The 24,446-nt window shown below is 35.5% G+C and overlaps 1 protein-coding gene across 1 annotated transcript; it reads right to left on the reverse strand.

Annotated features, from left to right (window-relative positions):
- Nucleotides 1-182: 182 nt before the first annotated feature.
- Nucleotides 183-22,665, reverse strand: trappc14 (trafficking protein particle complex subunit 14). Its single transcript, NM_001423811.1, is given in 10 exon segments — nucleotides 183-3,547; nucleotides 5,530-5,729; nucleotides 7,244-7,380; nucleotides 11,552-11,786; nucleotides 11,912-12,059; nucleotides 13,842-13,962; nucleotides 16,122-16,208; nucleotides 16,500-16,629; nucleotides 17,154-17,249; nucleotides 21,701-22,665. Coding segments are annotated over 10 exon segments (1,788 nt in total). The 5' UTR covers nucleotides 22,181-22,665; the 3' UTR covers nucleotides 183-3,393.
- Nucleotides 22,666-24,446: the final 1,781 nt, after the last annotated feature.

Here is a 24,446-nt window from a genome sequence, read left to right on the forward strand (position 1 = left end):
ACCGTAGTTGTTAGGTGCCAGAAAAGCATAAAATGCACCTGGAACGTGCTTGAAAAGTGCTGGAATTTGAAGTTGGAAAATGTGTAAGAACCCTGAAAAAAAACTTTAAAAGTGTACCTTTTTTGGTTCCTGCACATGTCAGTAATCATAGTAATAAAGAAAGATGTCTCAATCATGATATAAACAAAAGTTATTCTATTCCAACTGATGAGAGAACGAAATCAATTATGGGATATTGGGCTAGTACAGACCTTTAAAATTTAAAGAATGTGGAAGTAAATGACGGACCCGGTACCGTGTACGCAGAGTTTAAAAGGCTTTTAAAGAAGTCAACGAGACGATTTATGCCCTGACTGCTTTTATTCGTCTTGTTCAAGTGTAACAATCCAGTTTCCAACAACACACATTTGCAACACTTTTGTTAACACTTTAAACAGTAATGCAATTGAAGATGTAAAAAAAAACAAAAAACAAACAGGCGCAAAGCAGCAGTTCATAGAAGAGTAAAAATAGTTTCGCTTGAACAGCCGTCTATATGATTGAGTGCCACAAGTACTTTCCTCCAGAAGGGCTTCTTGGCAGGTCTTGGCAATTCAACAAATGCAAAACACACAATACAAGCGCAATACTCCACCATTGATCAACTTCTAACCTTTATACAGAGCGGGAGCAAGAGCTTTCTTAATCCTGTCAGTTAACAGCTGCTCTGTGATTTGCCTTGTCAAGAGGTAAAAGCCAATGTTTTTTTAAGTCCAAAGTAATCAAGTAGTCCTTTTCCCTCAAAAAAAACCAAACAAACAACAAAAAAATAAATAAATAAAGTGCTTTAACAAAAATAAACATGATAGTCCTATTTTTGTACCAGTGAAATGCACTCGTATAATGCCTTGCCTTGGACAGCTTAGCTAACGTAATAAACATTTTCAAGCATAACTGCGGTAAAGGGTCTAATTTTCCCAAGCCATCTTTCATCACAAGTATCACATATTAAATAATATCACATAGGAAGGAACAGAAAGAAACTGGCCGAGATTGAAATTACAAGTGAAATATGGGTTGTGAATTTGGAAATGGAAACACATCACAGTGTTTATAATAAAACATCCACATCCATAATATGGAATAGGGTTTACATTTCTACAGAATGTTATTCAGTTCAAACTTCTGCGTCTGAAAATTTCAAACATTCAAGATCCTACAGCTACGGGATAAAAATAAAAAGAATACTTGGAAATTTACAGTTTAAAGTTTTGTATTTAAGTACAATGTGTTCTTAATTAATTGTTATTAATTATTGTTATTTAGAGCAGTGTTTCTCAACCATGTTCCTGGAGGCACACCAACAGTACATATTTTGGATGTCTCCCTTATCTGACCAATTCATTTCAGGTTTTTGAAGAGGCTCTTCTAATGTTCTGGTGATTTGATTCAGGTGTGTTTGAATAAAAAGAGATTGAAAATGTGTACTGTTGGTGTGCCTTTAGGAACAGCGTTGGAAAACACTGATTTAAAGCATTAAATGAGCATTAAACTATTAAACGATAATCAAATTAATTTAGAGCATTAAACCTGGTCAAAATAACAAAAAGTGCCACATTTTCAGAAATGTTTAGAAATGACTATTTGTTGGAATAACCCTGATTTTGACCAATTACCTGTTATAGTTTAAAGTGAAACACTTAACTAAAGTCTCATCAGACCTTAAAAGAATAAAACCAATACCCACACACCTAATAAATTCAGATGGTTTCTTCATTTTTTCCATAAATGTATATTGGGACACAACATAAAACTGTGCAATATTGCACAACATAGGACAATATTCGTTTTTCAGTCCTCAGGATTAGTCAGTAGTCATCGCATGTAAACATTGGGAAAAGAAATCCATCATTAAATGGCACACAATGGAGTGACGCTTCACGTCAGTCGCTTGTTTATCATAAATGCGACTGTACAGCCTAACAGACGCCAACCATACATTTCTTCTAGCAGGAAAGAGAGAAGCAAACGAAAAGAGCAGATCACTCCAGCAGGAATGTGTCAGAAAGAGTAAGAAAGTTCAAATGGAGGAGCGGAAATAAAATGGCTTCTGCCAATAATACGAGCTCCATCTTCATGCTGATTTGCCTGCTTCTAAGGCATTAGACGTTGTGGTTGTGTGTGAATAACCCCGTACAAGCTTGATGCACTGGAGTGTCAACATTAAATAAATATCATTTTAACAACATATACACATTACTAATGAGTAAGGAATCATGGTGACTTTCTGCACTAGCTACATTGTAAAAAAGGCCAGGGAAAAACCTTCCAGTGTACAGGACTGAAAAATAAAGGAAAAGTTCAGCCACAAAAAAATGTACCCACCATTTACTCAAATAGTTTCTTTGTAGACCACAAAAGAAGAATGTTGGTGACCAGACAGCCTTTTTACTTTGTATTATTGTTCAATTTGTCTGTTAAATACCTTATTTTGTGTTCGACAGAAGAAAAAAACTCATATAGGTATGGACAATTTTGAGTATATAGTGGGTACATTTTCATTTGTGGGTGAACGGTCTCTTTAAATGAGCCTCCTTATTGTTCACAGGCACAACATTGCAAACCATCTATCAAGTAATAAAAAAACAACAACAATAAAAGCACTTAAACCAAGCGGAATGAGAGGAATTAAATATGGGCAGAGAATGTTGGCAGGTTTCAGAAAAGAAATGTAAAGACATATGGTCCAATAAGTATGGGAAAGGGGAAAAAGTGCATTTGTATGGATATGACTAGCCCCAGGTGGAATCTAATCACTATTCAGTTTTAAACTAGATTAGGGAGAATCTAATCTATGAAATGGATTCAAATATGGTGAAATGTGCTAAATGGAGTTCTTTACTTCAACTAGTACATCGAACCATTACTAATTTAGTCAAAATATTGAATAGACATTCCAGTGGGTGCTGTACAACAACCAAGAAATAATGACAGAATCTTCAAATTTCTAAAACAAAAAAAAAACTATGGACACTTGTGCACAGATTCCATGTGGACTAACCATAACCATCCATTCTCTCCTTAAACAGCAATCAGTAGACTTTTTAACTTGTATAACACAAGTTTCAAAACTTCATGACTCCAGTGAACTGTCCTATGAATAAATTAGAAAAACCTATGTGTGTGTGCGTGTGTGTGTTTGCTTCTTTTATCATTCTTTCAGTCAGACTTGTCTAAAACAGTAGCTGCATCCAATGATTCAAAATAATCAGCATGTAAACAATAAATGATGGTAAAAAGAACAAAATAAATACATCATAAATTTAAACTGAAAGACAGTGGACGTTGAACCACTTTTCGTTTTACATTAATTCGTGACATGGTTCTACAATGTTTGTGTGTTTGTGTGTGCATTTAGTTGTGGGAATCGAGTACCAGCACCTTGCATTCACGCTTGGCAATCTTGTCGAGTGATAAGATGTTTCTGTCTGGAGGAAGATACAGCGGTCGACCAACAGGAGAGCCCACTGGAGGAGTGATGGCCCTGCGCTCCATAACACTGCCTGTCCTGAGAAAGACACACACACACACACACATCAGTGCTGCATACATGACATTGGCATGATCTAACAAACTAAACTGAACCACCGTAAAAGTCTAAAAGAACTAAATATTCTGTCTGTCATGGAAAAGCTGTATTTTAACATTAACAGTTTAACAGCATTTATTATTATTTGTTAAAAACATTCTTTTCTTCTGCAAATAAAAAGTAAAAAAAAAATGCAACAGCTTGTTTATTTATTTTTGCAATAATGCCAAATTTTTTTTTACTTGAGAACAATTTCTAAAATTATTCCTTGCTAAATAAAATAAAATCTCACTGACCCCACAGTTTATACTGTCAGCTAAAAAAAAATATCAGTGCTTCCCACACATAGACTTCACTTGGGCGGGCCGCCCAGGTATATTACCGGCCTCCCAAGTAATTTTAGTGATATTTTTTTTTCTTTTTTTACTATTATTAACATCCTTTTACACTTTATTTGTAACCCCCTCAATATAACAAACATTCATGATCGATTAAGTAGTGGAAAATCCTCTCTCATTTGAGTTCTGTGTGCACGAGACTTGTCAGCACTCCGTGCTTTGCAGACCCACAGAGATGTGCATTTGTAGGAATTAAAAACCCAGCCCGGGTTTCTAAATCTCCTAAAATGTACGGGATTAAATTTTTGCTTTCGCTTCCTAAAGCTCGTATGCGTTTTTGCATTACTCTTTTATTAAAGACTTTATGCTTGGCTTCACAGCTGTCGCGAAACTGAGAGAAAAAGTAAACAATAGATTTCTTCAGGGCACCTTATTTTACCGACCCGCCTCCTCAACCCCCCTCCTCCTCCGTCCGCTGTTCACTTGCACTTTCTTCTGCGACTCCCTAACCCTTTTCACTTTCATTCACAACACCCCTCCGCCATCCAACGTCCCGCCGCTCTTTACTTTCCTCCGTGACACTTTTGTGTGTGACATCTTTACATCCTTGCCAGATCTGTTAACCCGATCTGTTCCAGGACCTCGCAATTCACAAATTAAGCACAGGATTCTTTAACCTAAATGAATAATTTACTGTATACTCAGAAAGGACAAAATGACTGGTCTAAACTGGCTGCAAAATATTTGTACACCCTTATTAATGGTTAATTAACGCATTAGCCTTTTTTAAATAATCTACAAGTTTTAATCTTGTAATTATGATAATTTTTAGAGATGTTGTCTATTGTTTATTAAATTGTTTGTCGTTTTTTTCTGTTTTACTGATTTTTTTATTAATTTGATGATGTTACTATAATACATAGGCTATTTTATTTACATATCTATTATGCTTTGACATTCAAGTTTGCTTTGAACTTGAGAAAAGGAGAAGCAGATTTGACCTGTCAGCGGATGCACATGGCTCCTGAATAGAATAAAAGTGAAAAATAGTTCTTTTATTTCAACAGTCTTTTTTACTTTAACCCATTGAAAAGAAACAGTGTATAACAGTGTCATAATAAATACAACTATTGTTAAAAATTTAATTATTTTTTGTTTGTGGTATATAGTTTTATATGTGATGTGATGTGGGTAAATGTTTCAATCTGGCTACCACTGCAAGTATATTTCAAACCTGTGGAAATCCCTGAATATTATTATTATATTATTGTATATTAATGTATTATTAACTGAAATGTCTTAAAATTGTGTTGGTTGACAGTGCATCTTTGAACACACTCTCTATCTGTACTCTGTAGTATTTTAAAATGCTGGATTTATAAAAACATTGTTAATTATATATATTATTTTTTTCATTTTTTATGTTTGAAGTGACATCCTATTGTCAAATTATTAATTTATTAATGTAATCTCCCTAAATAAATTCTCACCCACCCCCTAACACAAAGGTAAGCAGAAGTGTACTTCAGTTGTCAGTGTGTGTGAGAGAGAAACTTGGAGACTGCACCATATTTATAAATACACCTTATTTATACTTGTGTGTTTGTGTGTTTCTTGTTGTACCTTGTGAGGTGAAACTTGGATGGTTGTTGATGTGAGAAGGACTGAGAGCGGCCCAGACTGAGACTAGCCTGATGTCGGTCCAGGATGTCTCTGACCGCTGGACTTGACGGGCTGTTTTTTCGGGACAGTGGACGGGCATCAGGTGGAGGATTGGACACAGACGCTGTGAACTGGAGCTTCAGCTTCATGTGCTGACTTAACTAAACACAGAGAAGGTAGAATAGCAGATATGGGGGTATAATTGTTAGAAAAGAGTAAGAGAACATTAAATTACTCGCATGAATCTCACATGAACTACACCATAATTGTGAGGTATTCTTTTCACTATTATTCCAAACATCACTTTTAATCCTGGGTAAAGACACATGTAACTTTCTATCTGAAAGAAGTATGAGAACTGCAAATTATCCAGGGTTATGAATAATGAAACCCTGCTTTGGAGCGGAGTTATCAGCACATTTGTGGTGATGATGCAGAAATGCAGTCTTGTTTGTTTAGTGTTAAATGGAGCAGTGTTTACTTGTTGCTGTTCGAGGCTTGGCAACAGAGATAGCCAATCAAAAATTGATCAGGGAGGATTACATCACATCACGAAATGCGTGAGATGTAAATAGCAGCCGGTGGGAAGTAATGTTAAAATCTTCAAAAGAAAGACATGCCATAAGATGGTTGCCTGCTGTTCAACTATTCACAAATGTGCAAATAGGATTGTTAACCTGGGGTTAAGTAATGCACATTGTGAAAGTAATTGAAAGTTAATGAGCATGTTATTAGTTAACAACAGTTATGTTATGTGCAACGTGATTAAAGATAACCCAGGATTCGGTTTGTCCCGGGTTTAGGATGACCCAGGGGTAACAATTTCAAGTGTAAAAAATTTTTCTATTGTTAAAAGATGGGCTTGGTTGAATTATTTTTAATTGTCAATTAGTTTTTAAATATCCAGAGGAAGTGGATGAAATCAGTGACAAAAAGTTTCTTAACTCTGGCCTAACTAATAAGTATTACGTTGGGATAATTGATCTGGTAATGGTTGAATTAATAAAGGCTAACAGCAATCTCTTTAGGCAAATGCTGGTCTCTGACTGGAAACTGAAAACGTCTTATTTAAAACTCCACATACTGCAGGCTTGCTGTGGTGGTTGATGGTACTGCGGTCTAATGTACACTTTCTGCATTTACACTGCAGCACCACCAAATATAAAGTGTGAGACGAACATCTAATCTTGTAAAATGTGTGGTCAGCACTGTGTGACTACAAATTCGACAGTGTAATGTAATATTCCGAATACTTTATTTTTGAGCCCTTTATTTTGCATTGTAATTATTTATTCATTTGATTAGTTGATTTCAAAGAAACTTTAAATGTTATGCAATTTATCATGTACTTTGTCTTTATTAATGAGTTATTAAAATGGTCACAATGTCCCCTTGCTATTTTTTTAACGTTCATAATTATAACTTGGAGAGTGTGGCTGTAGTTTGTTTTATGTGTACACATTTATGCAAATTTTATACTTTAAACATTTAAGAATATGTTGCAGCATTTTTCTGCAATGTATACAAATCTAATAAATAATATTATTTTTGGCCCTGAAACCATTTCCTCCATGTATTCAGTAAAAGCATGTGAGTAGTCAGTTAAAGGCGTCCATTAGTCGACAGTGTTCATTTGGGAGCAGCGCTACATGTAAATCCCTCGACGAGTCTTTACCTCAAAAAGTCCTGCTCGGAGAATCTGGAAGGCCACACTGACGGAGAGAGTGCTGCCTTTTCGACAGTATCCCAGATTACTAAGAGGTGAATGACACACCACTGCATTCACTGCAGGATCTTCTTTCTGGCCACGACCTGAGAGGAAATTGATGATCAAAACATGAAGGAAATACCATTGAAAGCAAAGAAAATAGTTTGAGGCTCTGATCTGAGAGAATACACATGCACCATATGAAACCGTTTGTAATCAGGCCCTGGTTTTACCCTGGCCTTGTCTTTACATTTCTTTGATTTCATAAAAAAAAGAATCTTTCATTATCAATAAAATGGCACAAGAATTGTCATAATATGTGTGACTTTACTCAATCACAGCATAACATTATTTGTGTATTACTTTTTTGTATTCTGTTTATGTTTTTTTTTCTGACTTTTCCTGCTATACTTGTCTACTGATATCCTTCTCTTTGTCCTTTTTTGTTTATGTGTGTATGTTCAGTAAAACCAATAAACAAAGAATTAAAATAATATAAAATAAAATAAAATAAAATAAAATAAAATAAAATAAAATAAAATAAAATAAAATAAAATAAAATAAAATAAAATAAAATAAAATGGCTCAAATGTCCTAAAATTACAATAGACCAGAGGACAAAAAGTTCCAACATCCTCAAACCTTCTTTTGATAAGGATAGAAGAAAAGCTAAATTAAGATCCTGTTATTTATACCAAGTGACTGTTGATCTGTAATGCAGTCAATATGATGTTTGGCTTCATGTAGTCTTATGTCTTTAATGTGCTAAGCCTGACAAAAGCCCATTACATCATAAATACTTGAATACTTACAGCCGGAGCCTCAAACTCAAGATTATCAACATGGACAAGCATGAAACACACCCTTTATGAGCAAATAACATTTAGTAACTTTTGCCTTTGCTCTCCACTTTGCTTTTATCAGGCCTGTCTCTGATAGTGTTGCAACACATTTTTGTTTATCACTGTTTCATTAACTTCAAACGACACTTAGTTTATAGGCAGTTTTGCATTTGTTGACACCTTTTTTACCTTTATTGCTTTATTCTTACTTCGATCTAAGAAATCTCTTTTTATCTTCTTTAAACGACTGTTATTATTGTTAAGTTTTAACACTTTTTTAAACAAATAACAAATAATACAAATAATCTACAGCAAGATTATATATACATATATAATATATATATATATATATATATATATATATATATATATATATATATATATATATATATATATATATAATTGAAAGATTGAATTAAAAAAATTAGAAAACTCAATAAAAATGTATTATTATATTAACTGAAAATAACTGTATCATGTACAAGTATTATGTTTTCCATAAATACAGTGAAATTGCTTAATTGTCCCTTGCACTTAGCTGAAATTAAAGTTTTAAATAAACAAACAAACAAACAACCATCCCCACACACACATGTACACATAAGTTTTAAGACATCTGCCTTTACATGCGCACAAACTTGAATAACATCCCAGTCTTAATCCGTAGGGTTTAATATGGAGTTGGCCACCGTTTGCAGCTTTAACTCTTCTGGGAAGGCTTTTCACAAGGTTTAGAAGTGTGTTTATGAGAATTTTTGACCATTCTTCAAGAAGTGCATTTGTGAGGACAGTCCCCTTTAATTCATTTTTTACAAATGCTGTATTGGGTTGAGATCAGGACTCTGTGGAGGCCAGCCATGTTCCTCCACACCAAACTCCTCTTCCACCTCTTTATGGACCTTGCTTTGTAATTACACACTGATTCATAATCAGAGAAAGGGGCATTCATCAAACAGTTCCCACAAAGTTATATATGAAACTGTCTAAAAATCCTGGAATGATGAAGCATTAATAGTTCCCCAAATCCCCCTTCTACCAAACTTTACGTGTGGCACAACAGAAGTACTATTCCACGGCTAATATTGAAGAGTGATTGGCTTTAGAGTCCAGTGGCAGCTTACTTGACACCGCTGCATCTGACAATTTGCATTGAACATTTTTGCAGTGGTATAAGGTAGGGCTGGGCCGATAAACCATAATATATCAAATCATGATCAAATTTATGTCAATAAAACAATGATAAGCTCTGGACTTTTTTAGTCAATATTGATCTAAAAACCAATCGCACAGCAGATATGTGCAACAATAGGAATCTAAAACTGTGTTGATATCAGAGATGTACCGAAATTATGTTATGACATTTAATGGACCCTCTAGTTTTTGTGGCTTCAGTCATTGTTGGGGTACTCTTTTAAATCTGGAATCAATAACAATGTATATCTAAATATATAAAGTTATCGTTCAATATAGAAAATAATTATTGAGATTGCATTTTTTGCCATATCACCCAGCCCTACTATAAGGCATGCAGCTGCTTGGCTACTATAGTTTGGAGATCTGTAGTTAATGACTCTACAGAAAGTTGACAAATTCTGAGGATCGTGCTCCTCAGCATACACGGACCCTACTCTGTGATTTTGCATGGCCTACCATTTTACAGCTGAGCTACTATTGTTCCTAAAGGCTTCTAATTTGTAATAATACAACTAACAGTTTACTGTAGAATGTTTAGTGGTGGGGAATTTCACAAATGAACTTACTGTACAGGCAGCAGCCTATCACAGTACCACTTCTGAATCCACTAAGCTCCTGAGAGCAACCCACTCTTTCACAAATGTTTGTAGAAGCAGCCTGCAATCCTAGGTGATTGATTTTATACACGTGGCCGTAGAAAAGATTTTTTTGACAAAAGAGACAGAGTGTGTGTGTGTATGTATGTATATACAGGGTTTCTACAGATTTCATCAAGTCAAACTTAAGACATTTTTAAGACCTTTTGAAGACCCTTTTAAATGTAATTTTAGACTTACACAAGGCTCAACGCTAAGGATTTTTTTCTAATGGTCAGGTTAAAACATAAAAAAACATTAAAACTACTTTTATTGTACGAAAGATATTTAAACCATATTTTTATAAATAGCAATATGAATAGAGCAGGTAATTAGTAATTAGCTGGTAGTTAATAATATAATAAATAAACTTTTGTTGGAATGATAGTGATTGGATGTGTGTTGGCCTGATTGGGTGTCTTTACATGGACATAGGAAAATTAAGACCTGTTTAAAATGATTTAAGAACCACAAAACAACATTTCAGTAAATTTAAGACATTTTAAGACCATGCGGACACCCTGTATATATTACTATTAACTATATTACTATTACAGTTAACTATTTCATTTTCAGTGTATTTCAGTTTATTTCAAGCAACAAAAATTAATTTTGGTTTCATGCTTTTAGTTTACCAATAAAAACCATGCTTCAAACAGATCCACTAAGGTTAAATAGTATATTGTTTGAACATCTATATCACAACGTGTGTATTTGCAATAAAAACCTTTTAGATTGTTTAATAAAGATTAAAAAAAAGATCATATGAAACATACATATATATATATATATATATATATATATTTTTTTTTTTTTTTTTTATACAATGACAACCATGTTTATTTACAATTGATCTCTCAATTTCTGTACTTGAACATTGTTAGAGTCCCCAAAAAACCATAGAGCATTGTTTATTTGTTTTTGCTTATATTATTTTTTTAATGCAGAACTACTGCATAAAAAAAGACTTGATCATCCCAGTCAATCTAAATAAATGAAACCTTACCAAACAGAGCTACTTACATAATCTAGTGAAATGATATTCATATTGCAATCCACTTGTTAAGTCGTGACGTATCGGTGACGTATGAAATACTGTTTCCAGGTCCAAGCAGCTATTGATTTGAATAGAGAAAATATTTGTTTATGGCCACTTTCTAGTCATATCACAAATTAAAGTTAATTTTACATAAAATCGTGGTGTACACAACAGTCACTGGACTTGCTGCATCACAAATACCAAAATTTTAAACAATTTATAAAACATTTATCACTTTCTGGCCATCTGATATTAGGCATGATTTTATTTTATATATCGCTTTTTTCGAAAGTAAAACATCGCTTTTTAAATATTTATTATCTCCATTTGCTGGGCCTCCCCATATAGTTTAATATAGAGCTTAGACCCAGAAGCTGCTTTGCATGGCGTCACACTTAATATAGTGGATAATGGATATATTTCACAGCAAAACGAAATAATCGCAATGTAAAATTTCTCCAATATTTTGCAGCCCTAATATAGACCATTAAGGCACGTACCTGACATTCAACACATTAAAACAGGCAGCTGCACGTACATCATAAAACAATCTTCCTCTTCTCACCTTCAGGCGTCCAGACGAGTCTGACTGCCAGAAAGTCCTGCAGGTTGTTGAGTAGTGTATATCGCACCCGGAAGTTCTCTCGGGTCCTGACTGCACTGGGACAGCTGGCGGTCATGATGAAGCGCGGCCGGTCCAGTCTGATGCTCGGCAGACTATAGTGAGTGTAGATGGAGTTGGTGAAGGGCAGTTTAGACGTGGACCACTGTAAAACTGCAACTAATGGCACCTCCAATCCCTGCAGCAATAAAATATATGACTTCAGAATTCAATAAAAATAAATTAACAACATTAATAGTTGTAAATAATAGCAAAAATGACAAATGAAATAGATTTCTGTCTAAAAATGTGAGTGTCGCTCACCTCATTTGAATCATCCTGTGGCTGGTTATTGAGCTGCAGCTGGAAGAGGAAGTTCTGCTCCTCTAGAGCGCTGAGCATGCTGGGAAGATGACTGGACTCACTGTCCATTCTATAAAATGATGCCATTGCAACCTCTCCTGACTGATGACTGCAGGAGATAAACAATAAGATAAACATGGATGTAAACTCTCTCGGCTCATCAAGCGTCGGGATAATGTTTATAGCAGCAAAATATATTTTAAACCAAAAAACTACTAAAATCTAACTATTTACTGAATTCAAACTAATTCTAAATTCAAACCAAACTTAGTTAACTAAATTAACTAACTGCTAAATATTCTAAATGAAATATTAACACATTTACCTTTGGAGGATGTTGTTTGCCTTTGTACTGACAACATAAGAAAAACTAAAGCTTCATCAAGAGTTGATTGTGTATTCAGTTCAATTCAATTCAATTCAATTCCATTTGTATAGCACTTCTCACAAAAATTAATGTTTCAAAGCAGCTTTAGAAATGGTGCCCATTATTGCACTACAATCAAATTAAGCTTATTAGTTGCCATAACTTTATTAGTGACTAAAAACTTTAATAATTAACTAGTATTTAATAGATTGCAAAGTAGTGTAAATAATTTTAGAGTCACTGATTTTGTTTGTTCTGCTTTTTCTGTATTGGAATAATCTACCACTTAACATTAGAGTCCTACCTTAGCAAAATTCAAGTTGCAGTTGAAATGCTGGTTAAAATGCATCAAGTGTGCGACCATTAAGTGGGGGTTTATCATTTAAATATTGATGCAGTTAATTTTGTTTTGATATTGTGTTTACGTTATGTGATTTGTAATTGTTTTTCCTGCCCAGGGACAGTTGTTGCTAGATCAGATATGGTTGCGGCCAGAAGTTGACGAGAATTATTTATATTATTAAATTTCCCATTAATTGTGTTTTATCAACGTCTACCGCTACTCCAACCATCATAGTAATGTAAAAACAGTAGTTGTACAGAGTATTATTGATGTGATCTATAAAATTACCCAATAAATTGTATTGTTTTACCGTCTACCCTACTCCAACCTTAAACCAACCATCACAGTAATGTAAAAATATATGAAATATTGTTATACAGTGTTACAAAAATGATGCAATATTGACTTTAAACCAGGGACTGCAGATTAAATTTACTTATGTAGCCAATTCTGGGGCAGTCCTTTGATTGTAAATGTCCTTTGTCAAATAAAGAATTAAAATTTAAAAATACAATAAAATAAAAAGTATATTAACATCAAATGGGGAAATGCTAACATGTGCTTTTATTTATTTATTTTTAACAGCTTGTAATGCACAATAAATATTTTACTAAAGGTTTAAAATTTGGTTTTGTCTAAAAGAAACAGTCCTGATAAATGGTTAAGTCAAAATGAAATTAAACCAAGTCATTTTTTTGTTTTAATTTTGCAGTTTAAAAGCTTTGTAAAGTTAAAGTTAAAAGATTATTAAACTTCTGCTTACAAAAAATAATGCGTGTGTGTGTGTGTGTATATATATATATATATATATATATATATATATATATATATATATATATATATATATATATATATATATATATATATATATATATATATACATACTTTTTTTTTTTTTTTATTCTGTCTAAAAACCTCAAAGGTAAATTTGGCAAGGAATATGAGATTGTCAAAGCAAAATATGACAACTAATAACCTCCAAAAAGTTACACACTAAAATAAACCTTCAGAACCTAAGGACTGTTAAATTGTGTAACTTTTTTTCTGTTGATGACTGAGACCAGCTACTCTGACAACAATTTAATGAAGTAGAGGGGATGGTTTTTATGTGCACTTCTTTCAAAATTGTAGAATTCATCATTGATTTAACAAGTGTGTGAAGTCCCACATTTCTCCCTTACCAAACATTGTCCACCAGCAGCACTGATCCATCTGGCATCATCGGTAAGTACGAAGCATTAAAGTTGGGTAGAATCTTGACATCACGCACACACACTTCCTCTTGCGAGCTCCCGTTTAACACTGAAACAGTCAGATGTTCATATCTACATAAACAGGATGTCTGTCACACAAAGATACAGGAAACCATGAAGATCAAACAAAGTGTTAATACAGAGCACCTACTGTCTGACAGTTGAAACATTCTACAGCAAATTCACTATCGCAAAACTTTGTTTAGGACTTTGAATGAAACAAGTATTATATTTTTCCATATGTAAAGTACTTAAACATTTTTGACAGATTAAAAGAAAGAACAATATTAAAGAGTCATATATGCATTTCAAAATGCACAAACAAACAGTGCATCCTGACAATATTCACAGCTATTGACTTTTTCAATAATTTACTATGTTAATAAAAGCCACACTTAATTATAACAAATTAACAATTATATGCATAGTTTCTACAAACAGTACTGCATGATGACAATGTAAAAAAATGTTTGTTAGAAGTATTTGTAAAATAAAAAATGTACATAAGGATTCACCATTGCTCAATGTTTTGTTTAAGCACCCTTGGCACAAATGACAGATTCAAGCCTTTTTGAGTATGATACCACAAGCTTGGCATCTATAGACAGATGTGTGTCTTTCCAAAGCATGAACAATCAAATCAATTTGCTATAGATGGATTTCGATCAACCTGCAGAAAAAAAACCTCAAGAATAATTAAGATGGAAACCAAATGCAACGGAGCTCAATTTTGAGCATCATAGTAAAGGCTGTAAAAAATGTATGGGAAGTTTACTTCTAAACTAATTTCAATAGGATCACTTGCTTATGATAGACCGCTGCTGGTCTCGCATTAGCTAACGCAGGATTCACCAATCAGATAATTCCTAATAACCAGAGTTTATTACTTTAGTTATCTTCGGCTTGAAGAATCCCCCCTTCCACCCTTACTCCTAGTTTCTTTTCCTCAATAAGGCAGCACAGCGGCCCAGTGGTTAGCACTGTTGCTTCACAGCAAGAAAGTCACTGGTCCAAGTTTCTAACAGGCCAGTCAACGTTTCTGTGCAGAGTTTACACATACTGCCTGTGCTTATGTGGGTTTTCCCCGGGTTCTCGGGTTCCCTCCCACAGTCAAATAGATTAATTGACCAAACCAAACTACCATAGATGAGCTCTTAATCAGCAGTATATCTCTCGATAGCAATGCCTAATTTGTCATTAGTCAGAGCAGGGGAGTTAGCAGGAAAGTTCTTGAGACCTAACTGAGCTCAAACTCCCCTCTCACCTAGCAAATGGGAGAGAGCCTCAGGCACGAGGATCTTATAAGCTCAGGGCTCTCTCCCGGGACAGCATGCCAAACAGGCTTTATAATCAATCATCAGCTAAACGTGAACTCTTGATGTACATGTAATTTTTAGCTTTCTTTCACATTGGCTGTTTCTCAACTCAAGGAATGCAGAGAACCGACTTGCATTCTCATGGAGACCGATCTTTCCAAGTCACCTCGGAAAAAAAACTCAGGAGACCGCGAGAACAGAGAACGCGTACTGTAAGAAATAAGATGCTACGTTCTTCCTGATGATCACATGACCTTCATGCATTTTTAATGGAAAATTATTCTAACATTACAGCATTTTTAAGATATATAAATATAAACTGCAAAAAAAAGCCTTACATATATACGTTGCACAATACAAATAGAATACATTTTAATATGAATTTCGGCAAATAAACACCCTTAATGTGTTTATGCCTTTATTAAGATTTTCATGTTTACTTTCATCGTCTAATTTAGGGAAACTCCTGAGATAATCAAGTTATATCTCTGAATTTTATCATAAAAATGCTGTGCTTCCCACCTTCTTTATTCAGTCACAAAGACTTTTGGAACTTCTACAGCGAGTTCTGCACTCAAGCTGCATAGATGCATCCTCGATATCAAGAAGACATCCCGGTTCTTTCATGTGTCCTCGCTTCTTGTGGTCTTGAGTTTTTGAACTGAACTTTAGCAGTTGATAATGATGTTACACAACAACACAAGATCGATTAAGAATGCATATTGGGAAACAGCCATTGTCATTATGGGGTAATGATTGTAGAATGTTTGAGAAATATATTGAATTTCATCTATTTTGGAATGAGGCTGAAACATTTGAACCCTATTACTGACTGTTAATCATGGTTTAAAAGCATCTTTTATGAGAGTTATGAAAACAGAGCTGGCATTACCTTTGAGAACAGTTAAATGTCTCCCTGAAACAGTCATTTGCTGACACTTCACTGTTGGGGGCGGCAAGACGTTCAGTGTGGTGCTGACTGTTGGAAAACAACAGAAAATTACATCAGAATAAAACACAAATTAAAGCAAAGTTATACAGTTCAAAATGTCTTTTTAATTAATGGCATTTCAAAAGTGTGTGTTACACAGCAGAAAAAACAAATGACACGGTCAAGAATATAATAGAACAGCAGATTAAGCGGCAGAGAAAGGAGAAATAATGAAAAGAATGAGACGGCTATGAAGTGATGAGAGAAAAGGCAGATCCCCAAGGTCCTGAATCAATAATGCCATTATGCAGTGTTGTGCTGAAGGAAGCAAACGCAAACCCTGTGCTTTGAAGGTGTTCAGGTCCTGACGAAATGTTTGGCAGGGGCTCTTTTGTTGGAGGATGCTGAGGTAGCCATGTTCCTGGATCTCAGCTTTCTCTTCTTCTTGCTTCCACACAGTTACAATTATCTGCATCGAGGTAACACGCATGCACGCACGCACACACACACACACAATCAGAAGTGTTAACAGCAACACATGCATGCACTACAGTTGCAAACTAAATCTCACACTTCCGACTCCGAGTACCTTTAAACATCCTACTGTATATCTAAAAAATATTTCACTACATTGTAACATTATCACTTTAAATATATAACTAAATTATCTAACTGCTTTTAAACAAAACTCTTACATACAAAGAAACGCTTACATTTGCAAACTGTTTAAATTTTGAATAAGGGATGAATCATTTTGAGCGCAAATGAATTTCTTGCACACACACACACACTCACACACATACACACTAAAACTGCTTTGCTTAAGAATCATGCAAACATGCACCACGTGTCAGCAACACAAATGTGTCAAAGAATGTAAGACTGATGGTTTTAGTTCCTTCCTGTTCTAATTATACCAAAGTACACAACCTTATGAATGTACCAAAGAACACACACACACACACACTCTAACATACACACACGTCATCCTACCTTCACTTTGAGAGTGTTGACAGGGAGCTTATCCAGAGACACAGTCAGAGGAAAGATTACTTCATCGCTTAAAACGACAGGCTCGTCCACAGGAGACTGAGGAACCAAAATAAGACATCTACGGTGAGAGACTGAAGGAGATCAGACACTATGCTATGTTGTACTGCGATAACGTGTAGTCTTGGCCTTTAAGGGCTTCATGCAATGGCTTGTAAAGTCTGACTTTTGGTGCATTTAAAATGATTTGCACTATGAGGTGTGACTAGCAAGAAAGCAGAGTAAATAACAGACTAAGCCCTCATTTCACATTGTAGGTTTGCACCACCCTTACCTATAGTCTGTTTGGGAAACCAAACAAGTGAAAAACATGAAAGCATTAAACTTTTGCTATGTAAAAAAAACACATCTTCCTATGAAATAATAACCGTTTACTGCAATGTGTGACATAATTGGTTATAAAGAACCTATTTGACTCTCAAGATGTAAGTTTGCAGATGTTATTTAGGTTGTGTGTGGTTTCATTGTGCTGGGGTTTACAGGCTTTACCAGGGTTGGTGGCAAGCAAAAAGCACTGAAAAAACACTGGCTTGCTATGAAACCTACAGTATGGTGATTTCAAAATATAAAAATTAAAAAATAAAATGTAGTAAAATGCTGACTTTAAAGCAAATGTTCGTATTCATGGTGTTATGCCACTTAATATGCATATATTCAATTTAATATTCTATATGCCGCCATTTCATGGTGGTTATACAACTTATAAAACTGTAATAAAGTAATAATTTAAGAGCAACACAATTATTTGTATTTTAATAGATTTACAGATTAAACTAAAAAGTAGATTCTAGGTATGCACCAATCAATTGTCCACAGATCAGTATCGGCCGATGATAATCCCATTTAATGACTGGATCAGTACTTGCTGATCTGGCCAATCTCATGAACCAACTGCAAGTGATTGTTTACGAGTTTACATGCAGAGGAAGATGCACATGCACACCTGTATATTATACATCAGCAGCGCTACAACATGTGAGGGGGTAATTGATGTGTGAGGACATAAGCAATCAATGTGCTTGCATCCCAGCAGCTAAAATAAATACAGATGTGGTTCTGTGCAAACATTCTGTTGCTGTCAAAGGTTGGAGGTGAGCAAAATAACTCATTGGCCTTGCATGTATGTAGGCGTTTTTACATATAAGAAATGAAAGTTCTGTGTTGCAAGTTCACTAAAACCTGTCTGGAACATTTTTGTATATTTAATTATATAACTTTTGTAATATACTTATTGAAACAAACCGTATTTATTAGCCTATTTCCTTTTAGTTAGGAAGCAATATATTTATCGGTGTCCACTTTAACTTATGCATCAAATATGCACTTCAAACTTTACTTTAGTGAGACATGTTGAATTCTTCTTCCATAATTTGCAATGTTTCTAAATTGCACTGTCAATAATTTTCCTTAGCAATTTTTTTTTGTCCGTTTTTTCTATTATTTTTTGCTCCTTCTGACCATGACATGTCCTCACTGAATGGTTATAAAAGACGTGTAAGGAATTATATCCAACATACTTTATTTATATAGGTAAGGCTAAATCTTATGATACTTGAGGGAAACTGCATTTTAAAGCTTAAAGCATCAGAATGGGTACTTGATATTGCCTGATCACCTTGACAAGGACTACTCGGTATAGGATGCAAAATCCTGATCGGAGCATGCCTAGTAGGTTCCCAATTAACTGCAAAGAAGGTCGATCCAAATTTAAAACTTTAGATAAAAAAGGCCAACACAGAGATAATGAAGGCCTTGAAGTCAAAAAAAAAATTTTTGAGTGTGTTTTACTTCTCTTCTATAGACTGATATAGTTCATATGTTTTATATTCATGGCTGATTCTTATTTGTTTCAAAAGTATCAATGATTTTGAGTTTTAGATGTTAGTTTATTTGTGTGGACACATGAAGTGTTTAATAATCTTGAATCAGTTTAAACTGCAGCTGGTTGTTCATATTTTGACTTTTTGTTTTTAACACCACACATTTATTTATCAATTTATCACGGGTGAACCTTTTCTGTGAAGCCTTATTAACTTTTCAGGGTTCTGCAGGTTTCATTAATGCTAAATTCAGTATTTATAAATATCAAGTTCAAATATTTAAGGAGTAGATGAAATGTAGCTACACATCAAGCAGGACTCAAAATGTGAGAATAGCTTAACGCTTGAATATTTCAACACTACACTACATTACTAGAATATGGAAATAACTTACGTTACTTGTTGATTGCACTACAAACACCTCCAGTGATTTTACTTTGTTTTCAATGCAAATATCATAATGGGAGGTCCTGTTTTAAAGAAATGTATTCAAATAAAATGAGTTTATGCTTAAATTCAAAACAAATATCTGCCAATGGGGTCTGAACAATATACGTGGAAAAACACTATTTCATTCCAGTTGGCAGATTATTGTTATTGTCTTGAGCATAAACTTCTTAGAAAAGGACTTCATGTCTTTTCTTTGCATTTTTAGATATTTGATTCACACTTGTTAAATAACTACTTTTTATAGCTTTATTTTTACATTCTTAGGGGATACGTTTTGGCACAATGTCTTCCTCACTGAGTAATTATTTAATAAGTGTGAATCATGACCTTCTGAGTGAATTATTATCAAGATTATTAACAAGATTATCAACAAACCAACAATTAAAAAAAGCGCTAAAGCACAGTGCATGCTTCATCACTGTATTTGAAAACAACCTTAAATACTTGATCAGTACTTGATTTCTCGAAGATTGAGTGCATTCCTATTTATCAATGAATTTCATAGTGAATAAACCATTACTAAATGCACCTACAGGGATTTAAGGGAACGTTCACCTATAATGAACATTCATTCACCTTCGGCTTAGTCTCTATTTTAGAGGTCACCACAGTGGAATGAACTGCCAACTATTCCAGCATATGTTTTATGTCGCCGATGCTCTTTCAGCCGCAACCCAGTACTGGGAAACACCCATACACTCATTCTCTCACACACACACACACGCTCATACACTACAGCCAATTTACCTATAGCACATGTCTTTGGACTGTGGGGGAAACCAGAGCACCCGGTGGAAACCCACATGAACATGCAAATTCCACACAGAAATGCCAACTGACCCAGCTGAGACTCAAATCAGCAAACTTCTTGCTGTGATTTGACAGTGCTAACCACTAAGCCACCGTGCCACCCCTATAATGAACATTTGATGTAAATTTCTTCACCCTAATCTCAACTAAGAGGTGACTTCATTCTTCAATAGAAATAATTTTTACCTGAAACTGTTTTCCATGGTTATGTATACTGAACAGCTATCTGCACTTTGAGAGTCAGAAAAACACATAAAGGCAAAAAAAATAAATAAATCCTTGTGTCTCCAGATGACACCTCGAGGCCTTATGAAGTGAAATAAACTGTGCAAAAAACTGATCATTAAAAACAACACTATTATCTTTAATCTGCAGCCTAAGCAGTAATTTGAGCATGAACACCTTGTCTCAAAATGATGTGTGTGGACTCACTCAGAGCTGATGCTGTTTGTTTTGTTCAGCAGGATGTGTTGTATTATTTATTAAAACTGTACTTGTGCTAATGCTGGATGCTGCAGCCTATATAAAAGTGTTTTCCTCTGCTACCTTATTTAGTAAGATTTTCTTTTTCACAGATTATAAACATTTAATAAACATTATTAAGCAACAAGAACCCATACATAGGGGCGATATGGTGGCTCAGTGGTTAGCACTGTTATCTCACAGCAAGAAGGTCACTAATTTCAGTCCCGGCTGGGTAAGTTGACGTTTCTGTGTGGAGTTTATATGTTCTCCCCATGTTTGCGTGGGTTTCCTCCAGGTGCCCCTGTTTCCCCCTCAGTCCAAAGACATGCGCTATAGGGAAATTGGATGAACTAAATTGGCTGCAGTGTGTAAATGTGAGTGCAGGGGTGTTTCCCAGTGCTGGGTTTTAACTGGTATCTGCTGTGCAAAACATATGCTGGAATGGCTGGCGGTTCACTGTGGTGACTCCTAAAAAATAAGGGACGAAGCAGAAGGAAAATGAATTAATGAAATCATATGTATTTGTCTTAATTTGACATGTTTTAGTCATTTTAATGTGTCAGAGCTACTGACTTCCTAAACAGCTATGGTTTCAGCTGCGTTCTAGTTAAGTTTTAATGGTAAACTGTCCCTTTAAAGTCAACACTGCTGTAGAAACAAGCAGCATTAAGCTCACATGGCAGCATTTTGGATTACAACAGCAAGCCCTTTTCTATAACCACTGCACTTACAAATTAGGACAGAAACTTGTAGGATGCCAAACATAACAAAAGGCAAACACGCACACACATCCATCCATAAAACATTACAACAGGAAATGTCAACGTTACTTCCGTGTTGACACAGATCAAGATCAGGATTTGAATGTTAATCAGATATCACCCTCTCAACTCTATGAGGAACAGCTATCCTCCATCATACAATGTGGTGTGTTTATCCAAGCACCTGCACAGGAGCTCTGCGGAACTCCCTCACACCGTTGCCTGGGTTGTTGTGAATGAGCAGCGGTTTGCACTCCCTGAAGCCCCGGTACCTCGGCCCCCCTCGCCCCGGGCAGCCCACCGCCTCCGCAGCATCATCCTCGTCTGTGTCCTCCACGCACTCGTCCCCGCTGCTGTGGTAGTCGTGGTACAGAGGCTGTGTGCGCTGCCGGCTGTCGCCAGGGCTCACGCTGGCCACGGCGCTCAGAGAGCCGGCCAGCTCCCTCCACGAGCGGCTGCTGTGCTGCTCTGAGCCGCAGCTGCCATCACTCGAGCCGGACGCGGACTGGGAGCGCAGGACCAGAAGAAAGCGCACGGTTTCCCCGAGGTAAAGGTGACTGCGGCGCGGAAGAGTGCGGTATTTAGCCGGGTCCGACAGATCTGAGATGGGCACCGCCGGGAAATACATAAAGTACTCGCATTGCGATTCCATCATCAACACCATTGACCATCAGAGAGCGAGCGCGCGCGCACTGCAGGCAGACGCACAGCCGAGGTATCCGGTTAGCAGACTGTAAACAACGCTCCCATTCAATAAAGAGTTGCTTTGAATTCATCAAACGCGCGCCAGCTTCCGGGTCGGTTATTATTAGGGTTGACTGGAACTCATAAAAATTACATTCGTCTTATTTTGCCCCATTTTCGCTCGTCTGCCAGCCCAGTTGACGTATACAATACATTCAAAGTGCGCTATATGACAGGCGAGCTTATCGAGCTCAGATGAAGTAGAGCGGACGACAGACGAGATTAGTCGACTGTCGATGAAGGTCAACTTTATTGTCTATGTATAAAGGTTGGTTTTAGATCAGTTTTGTGATTTGTTTACTTTTTTTACTGTTTGTTGTGGTATGTATGCAGCTGAAATATATAATATTATATCAAACAAATTAACATGTATTTAAAGGTAGATAGTTAATCTCCCCCCACAAATGGAAAATCTGTCATCCTTTATTCTCTCTTCACTTTTCACAAACCTGTTTGAGTTTCTTTCTTCTGTTCAACATTAAATATATTTAAAAGGAAGCAGGCAACCTGTAACTACTGACTTCTGTTGTATTTGTTTCTCCTACTGTGGAAGCCAGTGTGGTGAGGGAGTGCGGGGCACAAAGTAACACTTTTTGGTTTTGGTCAAATAATGAACAAGTAATGGGGTTAGACAAACCCTATTTTTTACCAACAACACACAAGCTTCTCCTGCAAATAAGCACTGTTGGACCTGTGTTTTCTGCGCAGTATTGCCAAAAATGGCAGTAGTAAAAATGCTACTAGTCAATTTACCCTTGCTACTACTCTATTTACCCTGTTAAGTTGTAACAGACAGAGGGTTATATAGTTGTAACATGTGTTTATAAAGTCAGATTTCACACAATTAATTTAAATTCAGTTTACTTTTTAAATAGTATATTTCCTCAGTAGGTTACTGCAACTCATTTTTTTTACGCTAGCACAGTATGTTTATTTATTTATCTTCTGAATAACCACATTCTGATGTATTTGCAATATTATCAATTATTATACAATAGATTTTTGCAGTTTTAGCAAGACAATGTTTGTTTTCTATTTTTTTTTAAATATATTAAAAATGTCTTCATCATTACACTCAAAATTCAAAAATGATTTTGTTAGTTTATTTGGTGTTATACAGTGTGTGGTTAATGTGTAACATCCTGTTACAACTAACCAAGTTGTGTTTTCCTCAAACTAGCAAGCAGTCACTGTGTGTTTTTCACATCTTTAAAAATGGTTTCATCTTCTAGCCTAGAAGACGGTTCTCACAACAGTATAAGAGTTTACGTACATACTTTCACAGATTTTTAAAAAATAAAAAAATATTGACTATAATAAAAAATACATTTATGCTGCAAAAATGGTTTCTCCTGTGTTTCTCATCCATATTTCACCAAACTTTTTCAATAATTGGCAGGAAGACATCTGTTGACACAGTGGTGAAAACCTCAGAAGCATGTGATGGTTAACACTAAGCAAATACCTTAAAACTCTGTGTTACATTTTACCCTGCGTGCCCCTCTCTCCCTACATGTTTTCAGCTTTCTTCGAAATATCTCCTTTTGCGTTCAACAGAAGTGAATAGTGTATACATTTTCATTTTTTGGTGGAACTGTCCCTTAAAGGTACAATTCAAAGGATTGAAAACAACCATTTCTTTAGTACTTTTGAAGCATTTCTTATCAAGGTTTTAAAGCACAGGTCTCAAACTGGATTCCTGGAGGGCCGCTGCTCTGCACAGTTTTGCTCCAACCATAACTAAACGCAGCTGATCCAACTAATCAAGGTATTCAAGACTACTGGAGACTATTAGGCAGGTGTGAGTTGGGGGTGGTTGGAGATAAACTAGGGCTGGGCCGATAACCAATATTATATTCTATTGCGATACATATTTGTCAGTAACAATAATAAGCTCTGTACCTTTTTACTCTATATTGATCTAAGAGCCAATCACACAGCAGAAATAGGAATCTATAAGTGTGTTGATATTGCCCTACTTTAAGCACAGTCTGGGAGGGCTTTTTTACTTTCTTTTTTTCCCATTGTATCTTATTTCCTATTTTTCTATGTTACCTTTCGACTGACCTATCTTTTCCTGAATTGTGTGATGTTTGTGTATGGTCAGAGGGGTCCAGTTTCGCTGCATGTAACAGTGTTGTGACAAATAAAGGCTCATTATCATATTAGAGATGTATCTTATGTAT

The sequence above is a fragment of the Danio rerio genome, chromosome 7 (assembly GCF_049306965.1).
Source record: "Danio rerio strain Tuebingen ecotype United States chromosome 7, GRCz12tu, whole genome shotgun sequence".
NCBI lineage: Eukaryota > Metazoa > Chordata > Actinopteri > Cypriniformes > Danionidae > Danio > Danio rerio.